General features: G+C 38.0%; 1 protein-coding gene across 2 annotated transcripts in view; it reads right to left on the bottom strand.

Moving 5' to 3' along the window:
- Positions 1–15,784, bottom strand: part of GLRA2 (glycine receptor alpha 2) — a 202,538-nt gene that overhangs the window by 142,920 nt on the left and 43,834 nt on the right. For both annotated transcript variants that reach the window (XM_055563480.1, XM_055563481.1), the window contains exon 4: positions 7,222–7,445. In XM_055563480.1, coding sequence (XP_055419455.1) covers positions 7,222–7,445 — 224 coding nt within the window. The remainder of the gene's footprint in view (positions 1–7,221; positions 7,446–15,784) is intronic.

Here is a 15,784-nt window from a genome sequence, read left to right as displayed (position 1 = left end):
GGACACGTGGTCATGCCGCCTGCCTTGTATTTCATTGCATAATTCCTCTTTTCCTTCAAACAAGGGTAAGATCCTTACTCTGTTGTGTTTGAACCAGTATTATGCCCTTAAGTGTATGTGTATTTCTGAACGCAATCAGGAGTGCAGTTTCTTGTGCTGTAGGAGAATCTGTCATGTACAGAACATGCTTTCTAGACTTTAATGCTTTTACCCTCAGCTGCCACTCCAGTACTCTTGCCTGGAAAATCCCATGGACAGAGGACCCTGGTGGGCTGCAGTCCATGGGGTCACTAAGAGTCGGACACAACTGAGTGGCTTCACTTTCACTTTTCACTTTCATGCATCGGAGCAGGAAATGGCAACCCACTCCAGTGTTCTTGCCTTGAGAATCCCAGGGACGGCGGAGCCTGGTGGGCTGCTGTCTATGGGGTTGCACAGAGAAGACATGACTGAAGCGACTTAGCAGCAGCAGCACCTCTTTTGAGGCCCACTCTCCAAAAGCACCCCCTCCGCACCACTTAGCTCAGTTTCCTGCTGAAGCCACCAGCGCATATGCATGCCAGCACCTCCCAGCCTCCTAACCTTGCTTGCCTCTAGGAAGAAAGGAATCGTGGTTTCCATGGCATTTTCCAGCATTTCTCTGAAGCCTCACTGCTTAATTCCGATGTGGGCACTTACGTTACCGTCATTAATTACTGCATAAGTCAAGTCACAAAACTAATGAGGATTTGGACACAGAGTTGGAAAATGAGAATGTAATTTTGCCTGGATTATAGGATATAAAGATAAACATGGTCCAAATATGCACAGAGAGAAGAAATCACAGCTTTGCATAGCTGCCTTCTAATAGAAAATATGGGCTTATGTGTCTCATCAAAACTGAGAGTAAGATAATCAAAGCATCACCACTGGTAACATTTAGGCAGGTCTTAGTTCGCTGTGCATTCCATTTTCAGCTCTGACATCTAAATAAAGCATATTCTTTTTTCCCTGTGCTATAACAATCATTCTATAGCTGAAGTTAGAATCTTTGAAGTTCTTGCATCAGGCCATAGGGATGAGTCAAGAGTAGGAGGTGATGTTAGAAAAGCTGACCTTTTATGTGTGTGGATAAAGACAGGTCATTAGACAGGATTATTTGGGGAGCACGGTTGGATACTTGTCTAGAAATCTACACTTCAACTACCCTCATTGCTGCCTGTAATCTATCATTAGAGAGAGAGAAGGCATGTCAGTCCCCAAGAGTTCTCTATGACAACTCAGATACTACTGGGATGGTGGGACACTGAATCCTCGACACCTGGATTTATGAATCGAATCAAAAGGAATTAACAAGGAAATCACCTCTAACACCATAAAGGAGTAAGTTTCAGGTCAGATTAAGTTGATGACAAGAGTGACGTGGAATACTGTTATGGAGGAACAATCGCAGAACTATTTATTGTTTGGAGAACTCTATGCAGTTGGCAGATAGCATAGGACCCCCAGCTACCTGATCAGTCAAATAAGAAGACAGCGAAGGCAAACAGTCATGTCCAGAAATCGTGGGGCTCTATTCTGGTCAGTTTACTCTTTGACTTACAGACTGGGACAGAAAGCACAATCATGAAATTACAAGAAAATACCAAGGGCCCCAGAACAGAGGGCAATGCCATTTTTGACTATCTGGGAGGGATTGGGGGCAGGAGGAGAAGGGGACAACAGAGGATGAGATGGCTAGATGGCATCACTGACTCAATGGACATGAGTCTGGGTGAACTCCGGGAGTTGGTGATAGATAGGGAGGCCTGGCGTGCTGTGATTCATGGGGTCGCAAAGAGTCGGACACGACTGAGCGACTGAACTGAACTGAACTGATGCATATAGCGTATTCTACTAAAACTCTTAAGCAAATCATCTCTGTTTCAAAGCTGAGGAAATAGAGGTTCAGAGGGAGAACAAATTTTACCTAGGTTACACAGTTAGTTCTGAGGCCAGAGACCCTAGCTCAAGGGTATTTGACTCTAAAACCCTCGTTGACTATAGTATTAGAAGGAACCAAGATAGCATTCAATATCACAAAATTCAGAGTAGGGGCCTCAAACTGTGGAGCAAACTGAAAACTGCAACATGAAGAACTTCTTGGTGCTGATTTTACACACTGTAAAATTAAACCAGCAACATAATATTGGTGACCAAACCTATGTCCACTAACTCTGGGGGGATGAAAATTTATGAAAGCAAAATCAGTGATGTAATCCCTCCATTCTTATAAAAATGGTAGCCATTTGTTTATCATGTTAACAAATGTAGGAACATGAGACTAATTTAAGTTGTAGCAAATATGATTTAAGGTATATAAGGAAGAATTTCTGGAGGCTTCCCTGGTGGTCCAGTGGTTAGGAATCTGCCTTCCGATACCAGGGGCATGAGTTCGATCCCTGGTTGGGGAACTAAGATCCCCCATGCCATGGGACAACCAAGTCCATGCACTGCCACTAGAGAAGACCACAGTCCAAACCGCTGAGCCCATGTGCTCTAGAGCCCATGGCAAGCAGCTAGAAACTGCCTGTGCCCTGCAACAAAGACCCAGCACAGCCAAAACGAATAAATAAATTTAAAAGTAATAATTTATGCACAATATTAGAGTAACTTATATAAAATCTGCTTCTTTGATGGTCTTTAAAAATAGAATAAGTTCTCAACAAGTTGCCTGAAGGTAAGGAGTTTACTTAACTTTGTTTTGTGTTGTCATTTAGTCGCTAAGTCATGTCTGACTCTTTGCAACCCCATGGACTGTAGCCCACCAGGCTCCTCTGTCCATGGAATTCTCCAGGCAAGCTATATAAACTATACATGCTACATAAAACTATCAAATGAGCTTCCTATTTGAAAGGCTTCCCAGGTGGCTCAGTGGTAAAGAATCCACCTGCCAATATAGGAGACACAAGAGACTCAGGCTCAATCCTGGGTGGGGAAGATCCCCTGGAGTAGAAAATGGCAACCCATTCCAGTATTCTTGCCTGTAAATCCCATGGACAGAGGAGCCTCGCGGGCTACAGTCCATGGGATCGCAAAGAATCGAACACGAGTGAGCACAAACACAAAATCGAAACTGTGGCATCTTGAATTTAAACAGTCTTTTTGGTCATTTGTGAAATTCGAAGATACTTTATATCCACGTCTTAAATCTTACCTCCTTCCTCTAATAGTCCTTTGAAAATTGAGTCCCCAAAAGATTGGTTCCAAAACCATATGTCTTTTGAATTGTATTTGTTTGTGTCTTTAAATTGGAATTGGAGTAAATGAAGATCAATGTGAGGTAGGAGATGATATAGCTCTGAAACAGATGTCAAGAGCTTTGATTGTTGGTCTGAGCTTTCCTATTTATGGGCTCCATTATTTTAACTCATTTAACTTTTGAAAGAAGTCACTTCCTTATCAGTAAAATAAGGATATTTTGCAAGGTAATACCTTCAAAAAAAATCCTATGCATCTATAAAAGTCAGCATTCTGGCAGAAAATTCTCAGAAGCAATGAGAAGGAAGGGAAGAAAATAGATATTAGCAAAGACATTGTGGACATTTGGGACCAGTTGCTTCTCTTTAAAAATGCTCACCCTCTCCTTTTTTCTTTCATAATGCACACCATATGCTATGATGTCCTAACTTCTACTACAATTTACTATACTTGATTCAGTAAATATTATTTGAGCAATAATATGTATGATACTCAAGGCTCACTTCTTTCTTTCACTATGGATTTTGGCCTTTTAAGTAATATAAATTTAGAATTTGAGTGTCTCTGAAGAGACTGTACAAAGCAAGATGTGTGTCCTTGTTTACACTTTGGTCAAGAATGGTCAATACTTAATGGGGTGGGGCAACAAAAAAGCTTCAAAACAGGGTAAGATCAAACATGTCAGGGAAGTGAATAATTAAAAAATAGAAATCAGAGGTTAAGTAGACAGGAACAAATTTGACACTTTTTTGCCAACAGAGACTATGTCCTGCATCACTGTGTATTTGCTTAAATTTTACTCAGATACTCCAGGTATTTGCATCTGCAGGACACTTATGGATTTATGGTCTACTGTTACTCCCTTTTTTTAAACTTTGGTCTTCTGACTAACAGATATATTACATTGTGGGAAGTGTGATCTTGCTTGTTATAAAGTCAGTGGCTGCATAGTTCTCACTGTGTTTTGTTTGGCCGTCAAAGCCTTGGGCTTTGGTCTCCATGCAGAGTTAATTCTGCTCCTACAAAATTAAGAAAGTGTAGAATTTTTCCTGGATGCAGCACTTCTACCCATATGCTTTAGGTTTCAAGAAAATTCAAATATGAAGCATACCCATAGGACATCATTTTTTTTTAATGTGGACCAATGTTGAAGTAATTATTAAAATGTGTCAGATGGAGGCAATTCATTAGTTTATCTTTGGTGCTTCTGTTGTATCCCTTCCTTGTATCTTTCTTAACTCTCTTCGTCCTATCTGATTTTTCCTCTCAGGCATCCAACATGCTTGTTCCACTATTCTTCACAGACATTAAACCTACTATCTGAAAGAAAATTTTGTGTCAGTTCTTTATAGTTTAGTATGAATTGAGGACAACATGTTCCCTCTCCTGCGGGTATTTGCATTGTAAACCTGAGAGGTAAGAGAAAGTCTTTCCTAATGGAATGTCAGCCAGGACTTTCCAGCACCTTTTAGACATCAGAAACTGATCTTTAAACTTGAGTTGGACCTGTAGCTGGGCATGTATTAGCACTAATTCCTGCTTACCCTCTAGTTAAGATGGGCCAAGTGACTCAGATAAACAGGAGTGTAGGTGCCAACCCCCAAATTCTAACAATATTTGAGTCACAGAATTCATTTGCAGAGTTAGAGCCACTTTTCTTTCCCTTGTTCCTATTTATTCCTGCTACTTGAATTATCTGATATGTGCCTGCCTTGTTAGGCTGGAGCCCTTCCAGGGCAGAGACCACATTTTTCTCAGCTTTGGATCTCTAGGCCCGGCATGGTGTCTGGCTCACTGAAAACCCTTCCTGACAAATAATTAGATTCCTGCAGTTCAAATCTGCCTACAGCTATGTTTCCTTAAGTTCTCTTACACCAAGGGGCTTTCCCCTCATTTCATAGAATACCCACCATGAAGGAAAGGTCGAAACTAGTCTGTCACAGGACAAACTCCACCCAACCCAAAACAATTGTTGGGGGGTATTTCAGAGCCTACTGGGAAGCAGAGATAGAAGAATTGCCTTTGGATCTAGTCTGACGAAAATTATATTCTTCATGGTTCTAGAATGCAAGGGCTTTATAGAACAGAAGGGGGAAAAGAGCTAGTTTTATTTCAGCAGTGCCTGATGCCAGGTATTTACTAGAGCAAATGCCACCCAAGGCCCAGAGGGTTAGCTGGAGCAGCTGATACTCTGTGCTGCTTTTTATAACTCTCCTTCCCAGCACCATGCTCTATGTATGTCCCATTTCATCAGGTCACATCAACTTAAGTTGTGCGCAATACTGCATCTTATACCAAATGCATCACTATGTGGAATATTCTGTTTCCTTAAAAAAATTATAAAAATAAAGTTAAATTCCTTAAAAATAAAGTAGGGGAAGTTTCCCTGATTCTTTGTGAAAGCAGTGACTTTGCCACTTTTTACAAATGAGCAGCCTCTTTACTTCCAAAAGACATTGCAACTATCAGCAAGCTGCGAAATTACTAGGTTAAGAATGGAATGTACAGTACAGAACTAAATTGTATATAGAATTGTGAAATACAATTTTGGTGGTGAGTGCTGAGTCTGCAAACTTGTGAAAATCATTTGCAAAGGTACTTGCTGTCCACTTTGTTTTTTGGTAGTAAGATTAGAGAGAAAGGGGGATTCTATAATGTAATATATAAAATGTGATCTTTAAAATGTCAATATTTATTCAATATATTTGATATCTCTCTTATACAATACACAGTCTTGGCCATTTGGGAGGGGGTGTAAAAGATGGAAAATCCAAATATCTTGACTTTAAAGGACTTATTATTTAGAAAGAATGTTAATTTTAAAATATAAAAAGCCATCATTTCATTTATTGAGAACATACCATGTGTGTCAGGAACTGTGGTGAGTATTTGTATATACTGTATATCAGGGGTTGGCAAACTATGGCCAAAGGGCTAAATCTAGTCTATCATCTGTTTTTGTAAATAAAGTTGTATTGAAACACAGCCACATCTATTTGTTTGAGTATTGTCTATGACTCTTTTGTGCTATAATGGCAGAGTTGAGTAGCTATGACAGCATTGAGACAGTCTGACCTGCAAAACTAAAATAGTTTCTATCTGCCCTTATAGAAAATATTTGCTGACCTCTGCTGTATATAATTTGTTCTCACAAGAATACTCAGAGATAAATACAGATTTTCCCATTTTCCAATTAAGGTAACTGAAGGTATAGCTTTCATAACTTAGCAAGTGGCAAAGCATGGATTTAATTCTAGATTTATCTGGTTCCAAAAATCTATGTTCTTATGCTATGTTTGTGTATAGAAGTAGCCAAAATATGGGGCAGGAAGAAGTCAGAGCCTTATAGAGTCACAGAAAATTATTATTAGGGTTCAGAAAAGAGAGATTATTTTGATCATAGGGTGATAAAGATTCTGGAGAAGATTATATTTGAATACAAAAGTAAAAATGCATCTGAGGAATTTTCTGTCCCAAACTCAAGCCCAAGAAAAGTTAACAGATGAAGGTCAGATGTTTAGTTAGAAGTAGAGCTGGGATTAGAACCAGTTTTCCATTCACTGAGCATAAGTATGCCATCGGTGACCATATTGAACCATTGAATCTCTGTGTGTGTGTGTGGTTAAATGCTATAGAATGGCATAATTATTTGAAATGAAATGTATGTTGAATGAAACATACAAAAACTTGTATGCTTTGCTCAGTAGTAATTGAACTAAATGGCCTGCACTTCCTTTATTGAATCAATCAAAAAACATATTTGTGCAGACATTTATATGATACCACCACCTAACCAACATCCTACCAAATATATTTTGGTTGTGGAAGATTGCAGTTCTGAGACAATGAGAACCACTGGCACGCTCAATGACTTTAATTTCAAATAATAAACAAGAGACCACAAAGGATAATATTCATATCCATCTTGCCCTGCAGAGTCAGGTGGCTGTAGGTCAGGAGGAAAATGGAGAAGGGAGCAAAGGGTAGCTGAAGGAAGCTTACCTGATACTGTAGAGTACTTTGCCATTTTTTGAAATGCGAAGTAATTTGTTGTCAGTGGTAACATCATGGAAGTTGGCCCCCTTCTCATTGGCAAAGAACAAATCTGGTTTCCAAATGGAGTCCAGCATCGATGGGTCCAGGTCCAGAGAATCATCAGGGTACTCGCTATATGCCAACCGTGAATCATTCCACTGTTGTCTCAGAAAAATATTCACTCGGTAGTCCTACAGAAACGCCATGCATAAGAGTTATCTATCAACCACTCTGACATATTTTCCCCTCACTCTTCTCCCTGATTTGATGCATGCCATATTGGTATCTGAATAAACCAGACTGTGTATATCTTGGTCAAAATAAACCACTCAATTCTATTAGGAGTGGGAACAGAGGGGAGAAAAAAAGAAGACTCAACCAAACCAGAACACTAATGGAACAAGTTGAATTGGTTGAATTCTTACTTAATTTAATCATTCTGGGTGGAAAGAATTTTCCTGCAATGCAGGAGATGTGAGTTTGATCCCTGGGTCAGGAAGATCCCCTGGAGAAGGAAATGACAAACCACTCCAGTATTCTTGCCTGGGAAATCCCACAGACAGAGGAACCTGGTGGGCTACAGTCCATGGGGTTGCAAAGTCAGACACGACTTAGCGACTAAACAAATAACAACCATCCGATTTAGCTGTAGAAAAAGATAATGGTAAGTACAGCAGTCAGTCTGTGATGGCAGATTGTCAGATAAAACTGATATATTTTCCAAATCAGAAATGACATGATCTCTGTTTTCAATTTTTCTCAGATGCTTTAGGCAGAAGAAAAGCCACTCTAATTTTGTAGTGGAAATCTTATTATAAAACTCTGATATGATGGGGCAGTAGTTTTTAAATTCATCAACATAAATATTAAGATGTTTCATGTTGACAAGATAATTCCCTTACAGCTACTTACTTTTGAAACTCTTAAATATTTTATCATTTCTCTGAATGGGTTGTATATACGGTAGTCGACTTGATGCTTCATCAAAACAGAAATCTCTTTCATGTTTTCCTAATCTGAGCACCTTTTGATAAAGGTGTTCCTCTCCGTGGAAACTCAGGTACACCCTGTCATTCCCACTTGGCCTGGAAATTTTCTTCTGTGCTAATGAATCAGCGTGAGGCAGTAACTTCTCTTCAGAGGATTTTTACTCAAAGGTCTTTAGGTTCATGGAAATTGTTGCTTTGCTTGACAGAGCAGACCCAATAGAGGCTTCAACAGTATTCCCTAGTTAAGCGGGACTATGGTTCAGAGCTAACAGTTGTCCACATCTGCCACCTGTGGGCTTTCAGGGTGATATATACTCATCCCATCTTACTCTCTTTACCTTTTCCACCTTCATTTGCTTTGTCTCCACATCTTTGTTTTGGCATCTGGATTTTGGATCATTGCTTACATTTCTGCAACAGTGACCAACATGTCCTAGTTTGCATAAGAATTTTTCCAATTTAGCCTCAGAAGTCCCACATTCAGGGAACCCACTCAGTCATAGGCAAAACTTGGATGGTTGGTTTTTCTATCAGGTACAATGGAGACCACCTCAGGATTGTCTGTTTTGGTTAATCCCTTTAGAGCCAAAAGAAAACTGGTAACTAGGTTGTAAAGTTCAGGGTGGATGAAAGAGCATCAATCCAATTCCCTCTCCTTAATCAATAAACTCCAAATTCTCATGACTTTTCCCCATAATACAGCCATTTGACAATCAGGCTAGTAGAGTATTTTGGAAATGGCAGTTCTTAGAAAGAGTGCCCCATGTGGGTTTAAAGAATGCTAATAATCAAATAGTTGCTAACGTCTCGAAATCAGTCATCAAAGCCTAGCTTCTTAGGAAAAGCTGAAATATATATTTAATGACTGTATGTTTCTCTATTGTACAACATAAGGACTATTTGACTTGGAAAATTTTATCAGCTGACTTTTATTTGGGATTATTGGACAGAGGAACCTGGCAGGCTACAGTCCATGGGGTTGCAAAGAGTCGGACACAACTGAACAACTTCATTTTACTTTATACCAGGCCTGCGAAGCAAATTCCCAGACCTAAGAGTGTGCTGTTGTGGGCCCAGGGAAGCTTCCATTCTATTCTATTTGCTCATTGGCTGTCCCCTCCCTTCAAGAGTGAACCAAGAGAATGGCAAAATCTTAAAAGTTCTCCCCATCACATAGTTTGCATTTTTGGAATTATCCAAACTGGCGTGCTGCGATTCATGGGGTCGCAAAGAGTTGGACACGACTGAGCAACTGAACTGAACTGAAAGGAATCAGAGGATGGTAACTGGAAATAGATGACCACTTCAGTGTTTCATTGGCAACAGGAGTTATTGGAAGCTTTGGAGTTTTGTGTGAGTAAAGAATGGAAATGTGTGATTTGTGGAAAACCAAAACAGGGGCTGTTGAAAATAAAATAATCCAAAATGCATATAAATAGGTACTAGATAGACCAACTGTGATATTTTCTGAAGATTTCCTGAAGGAAAAAATGCAGTGTCTCCACTATGTGACAACTACCCCTTTTATTTTCCTTAGGGTGGGAACCAATTATCCTTAATAAAAATTTTTGTGTGAGGGTTTATGAGATTGTTTCAGTAGGAGGTAGGAGAGAAGAGGATGTCATCTCTTAGTCAATTCTGGAGGTAGAAAAATTCTACGTATAGGAAATAATGACAGCTGGAAATAACAGAGATGAATGGGTTAAATTTCTTAGGCCATAGGGAGACCCCCTACCCCGGAAGGAAACAGAATGACAGAGGCCATGAAAAGTCAGAGTGAGTATTCAGCAACAAAATCACCAGGAGAACATCACTATAGTCCTCCTTTGAACCTGAGAATGATTCAAATATGCATGTTGAGAGATTTCAGAGAATATTACATTAGTGACATAAAATATGAAACATTGACCTTTTTAAAAATATCTCAATATAAATTTTCACAGCTAATGTACATCTTTTAAAAGAGTCTTTCCCACAAGTTTTCTTCTCCAGTGTTTCCTACTTTTCTATTTTGAATTTTCTTCCAATATCAGAACTTTAAAAAAGAGCACTGAATCTATCTTATCACAATAGAACCACTTAATGTCTAAGAGTTAATTTAAAATAAATTAATTAGCCTGTTCATAAGCAAGGATAAGTGGAAAAGTTAGAGGAGAAAATATATTTTATGCCATAGTGACAGGAATTATATGAAATAAGACTTTTATTAGATCTTTTGGAAGTATTTTTTCTTTATAATGTATAGGAATTAAAATTTTCCTTAATTTTGTTCATGATGATGATACATTATTCCAGAATAAATGGCAACCCTTAAAACTTTAAAGAATAGAAAAGAACATCCAAGGATATAAAGAAGTAGATAGCCAAAGAAAAGGTCTTCCAGGTCTGTGCCTGTATAATTCTTTCAGTTCACTATCATTTTCAATATAGGGTACAAATTTGACACATGATTTATCCATGCACTGCCTCTGTTTATTTACAGATAGGTTTTTTCTCTCAAGATATTCCAAACCACCAAAGATAGTTATATTGCTCTGTAGCCTTTCTTTGTCTTTATTTTTGCTTCTAGGTTTAATGAAATATTAAAGGAGAAGTAAACATTGAGAGACATACTTAAGTGCAGACTGAACTTTCTTTTATACTACCTTGTCTCTCCAGAGACAGATTCTACTTCAAGTAAATGACATATCTCCTTGTATTAAAATTTGATTTTCTATGATTGACTCCCTGGGTACTAGATTAGATAATGGAAACATTTAAATTAAAAATGTATGTGTATGTGTATATATATATATATATATATATATATATATATATATTTATTTATTTGTGTGTGTGCATGTCTGTATGTGTGTAAATGCATACATATATCTTTTATTTTTCAAAAGCTATGTGTAAGTCATAGAATCTTTATATATTCTTAGCACAGGTAATACAGGTACCTATATTCCATACTATTACTACACATCAAATTTAGAATTTCTAAAGTTTTACTATTTTGGTACCTTCTAATTCTATGCCCATGCCACAAAGATTGTTTCCTTAAATTGAATTATTTTGTTATATTTAGTCTAGCGTTTGTACTTGGGGATTGCCACTCTATCTCATCCGCATTCATCCTGAACTTCACTACTTCTCTCTTTATTTTATATGTATATATTTTTCAGTCCAATTATGTCATAAAGTTTTCTCTTTTTTATTTAAATTTATTTATTTTAATTGGAGGCTAATTACTTTACAATATTGTATTGGTTTTGCCATACATCAACATGAATCCACCATGGGTGTACATGTGTTCCCCATCCTGAACCCACCTCCCACCTCCCTTCCCATACCATCCCTCTGGGTCATCCCAGTGCAAAGATATGCTTTGTGGATTTTTCATAGACCTATATGGCATTTTGGTTTTAACTTCCAGCTACCCTGCAGTAATGTTTTCATCAACTTGAGTTTGTGCTAGCTTTGAATATGGAAAGTTAGCTTTGAATTTGAAATTATGGGAGGAGCAGTTGCTTTATGATCAATTCAGGTTTTAACATTGCATTTTAAATTTAGAGACCAGGTCACCTTGCATCTTAGATTAACAAAATGTCAGGTTGATTCTTGGTTCTCCCTTAAGAAGTTAGAAATAAAGAATGTAGGTACCTGCTATTCCTGGTAAGTTAGCATATGCAGCTGTAGAATGAAAAGGAGCCTGTAACATCATTCCAGCAGTTACAGCAACCATACAGTCTCCTAAGGGGCTATCTACATACATCTTATCCAGTTCTTTGGGAACATGATTTCAGGTTGGAGATAAAACAACTCTTCACCCTGCAGCAGTAACCAGCAGAAGATGTGGAATTTGGGGAAGATTCTGGGGAGCTGGAATCATATTCTAGAGATACTCTCTGAGTAGACACATTTTGTACACTTTCAGCTCTTTCTACCTCCTCCCTGCTGTTGCAATCTATTTCTTGCTGCTTTGGCATGGGGAATGTTCCAGCACTCACAGGTTCAAGCCACATTCTGTTCACCCATATCCTTCCAGGCAGTTATTTGGAAGGTTTGAGGAGACTGTCTCTTCTCTGTTTTCTAATGGCCCAACCTTGGGGACAGCTGCATGCAGATGGCTTGCAAATATTCTTGACCTTTACTGACACTATCAGTATTCCCGAACTATGCCTTTGTGTTAGGAAGGAGGGGCTTGCAAATACACCCCTCATCCTGTAAATTAACTTGCCATCACTAGCTAAAGAAAAAGGGGAAAGAAAGAAAAGGAAATGGTAAACTTACATACCAAAACTAAATTATAACCTGTCTCATCATACACCCCTTTCTGGTCTAATGAGTCTTTTGGAATCATAAACAACAACAAAAAATTGTCCCACTGAATACTCTTAACACAGAGTCAGCTAGTAATGACCATCAACAGATCCCTGTGACTTTTAATGAACAGAAGTATATATTTTGAAATAATGTGTATGACCATAATGATCCATAAAAATATTCCTTAGAATAACACGAATATATTGTCCTGTGAGTGCACATCTTCAACACTAATATACCAAAGGAGCAAGAGGCAATATGAGTCCCTGTGTGAGCCTGTTCTTTGCAGGGAGTAAGTAACAACAGTAATTTAGTGGGATTTCATCAAGCATAATAGGGCACACTGGACAGCACCAAAAGAAAGTCATACTGAGTTCTTAAAACAGATACTTATTGCCTCTTATTTAGAAACAAACATCCAAACTAAATTCTTCAATAGTGCTGCCAAGTGTTGTGGGATAAGAGTGGGATATGAGAGAAATCAACATGTTTAGAAACTCAAAATTCTGATACATTCTTGGGAAAAAAATCGTTCCAGAAAACATAGGGAAAGCAAAACTATTATTCTCCCCCCCATTCATAGCACTAATCAACATCCTCAATAACTACATGCATTACTGTGCATAAAAACTAAGAGTCTGATGTCTTGTCAACTAAAGAGTTCAAGGAAGAATTTGTTTCTGTTTAATTTTTTTTGACCATCTTTTGAGACATATTTTGTGAGTATATTCATGAGCAGTAGAGTCTCAGGATTTTGGTAAGGGAAACTTGGGCTCTGATGACATTCTCTGGGTGCATCAGGTAGATACCTAGGCAGAGCCTAAAAGATCTGGAAAGGTAAGATCTTTTCAAGGTGAAGCAATTCTCATGTTCTTATGATCACCTGCATAATGTCTATTTAAATAATGATGCCTTACATCCCAAAATTGACAATCTATGGCCTGTGGGCCAAATTTGGCCATAATCTGTGTTTATAAGTAAAGTGTGGTTTTTTTTTTGTTTGTTTGTTTGTTTTTGGAGAACAGCCACACCCATTTCCTTACTGTTGTTTATGGCTGCTTTTATGCTGAAAGGGTGGGATTAAGTAGTTGTGACAGAAATTGTCTGGTCCTCAAAGTCTTAAGTATTTACTGTCTGGCGTTTTAGAGAATGTTTGCTAGTCCCTACCCTACATGACATGAGAATTTATTCTTTGATTTAAGCGTGGTAGAGTTTCCAAAAAATTTTTTTAGTTTCACACAAGAGCCATGATTGAAGAAAATAAAGATACTTTTTAAAAGCCAAATTCAGTTTGTTATTACATCAGAAGCTAAGAATTAAAATAAAAGAAGCATATAGGCATCATTCTTCTGATCATGCGATTCAATACATCTCATACAGCAGAATAGACAGGCCATTGATACTACGCTTGGGCAACGATTTCCAAGTTTTCTCATAGGAAACATGACAAAGGACACTTTAGTAAGTGGCCAGGAAGCACCTAGGCAGCCCATTTATTAAACACCTTCAGTAGCTCTTAAAGACACAGGAAAACAAGGATATCCATAGTTTCATTTTCATCTCCTTAAATGTTTAGCTTTATCTTGCATTAATGAACATTGAAAAGGTTTATATTTACATTTTTGATTGAGGGTAAGATGCAATGAGGAAATTTAATCAAAGCAACAGGGGTCTAATTAATGCAATCAGCATTAGGTCGTGCAAGTATTGTCATTGAATGCCATCGTGTAAAGCTGGAGATAGTGATTTGGGCGGCTGGAATATCTGCCCCTCTGTTATCAAGATAAAACCAAGAGGGGAGGACAGACACTGAATGCCAAGTCCAAAGTTGGAGTCTTCTTTCCGTGTTGAGCTTTTCTTATGAGTTAATTAATAATCCTATCAAAACTATCTTAGTTGAGTAAAATTCTTAATGCACTACATATGGTCGAAGTCCCAAAAGTTTCATTTCTGGACAATGCTGTGTCTGAATAGTATTAAAATGGATGGTGGAGTTGTATTATGTCTGGCTTGCCAGTGGAAATGAATGTTGAGGTAAATTATTCTTTTCTAACATCAAGAACATCAAGAAGTACAGTAATTTGTTAAACACAATCCTATAGTCTAAAAGAGAATTCATAAACACAGTGGAACACCGTTTTTTACTTCTCAATGGCACTAGGCTTATTATTTCATTTCTTGAGTGTTTCTAGGACATCAGCCACCATAGTACTTAGTCAGACTCAACTGTATTTCATTTTGATCTCATCCAATAATACAGCTGTGTACTTTACATATACAGGTGGCGCTAGTGGTAAAGAACCCGCCTGCCAATGCAGGAGAACTAAGAGACACTGGTTTAGTTCCTGGGTTGGGAAGATGCCCTGGAGGAGGAAATGGCAACCCACTCCAATATTCTTGCCTGGAAAATCCCATGGACAGAAAAGCCTAGCAGGCTATAGTCCATGGGGTCGCAAAGAGGTGGACATGACTAAAGGGACTTAATACAACAACATACTTTTACATAGTCATGAAAATTAGAACCAGTCAGTGGACTTAAATTATATAGAGGCTAAGGAAATATTTCACTCAAAATGTAATCTCCACACTGTACCCTAGCACTATAAGGTTACTGATCTAATGGGCTGTGTCACAGGCAACAATACCACTTTGACACCAATAAAGAGTCTTTATTTTAAAGTATTTTAAAATATCTGAATTTTAAAGTATCTGAAATCTTTTTCATGTATGTGAAACATGTCTGCACTTAGAATATGATGGGGTTTTATTAGTTTTATGTTTATTTTGGGGGGAGGGAGTCATGCATGTTATGTAATTCCTGTGGATTTGGAACAACTTTCTACTGTCATCAAATTGGGGGGTGTGTGTGTGTGTTCATTTTACAGTCAGCTTCTTGGCATATATCTTAAATGTAGCATGTCTGAAGCTTGATTATGTTAAAGTGTCCCATTATATGAAAATATCTCCTAAACTTTGAAATTTGTATTTCTGAAACATTGGAGATGCAAATAATTAAATATCCTTAATTATGCACCAGCTCATTACTGATAATTCTACCTAAATATAACCAAACATCAAGTGTTTCCAAAATTTCTCTGGCATGATGGATGAAAGATTATTGAATTTTAAGCAAATGAATATTTGACTAATGAATTCCTAAGGTGAAAGAGTATAACTAATTGCTTTCTAGAGGTGAATGAACTTGGAAATTAGCACTCAGTAAATGTCCCACA

The sequence above is a fragment of the Bubalus kerabau genome, chromosome X (genome assembly GCF_029407905.1).
Source record: "Bubalus kerabau isolate K-KA32 ecotype Philippines breed swamp buffalo chromosome X, PCC_UOA_SB_1v2, whole genome shotgun sequence".
In the NCBI taxonomy this organism is placed as follows: domain Eukaryota; kingdom Metazoa; phylum Chordata; class Mammalia; order Artiodactyla; family Bovidae; genus Bubalus; species Bubalus kerabau.
The sequence above is the reverse complement of the archived record's forward strand: the minus strand, read 5'-3'. Positions and strand labels throughout refer to the sequence as shown.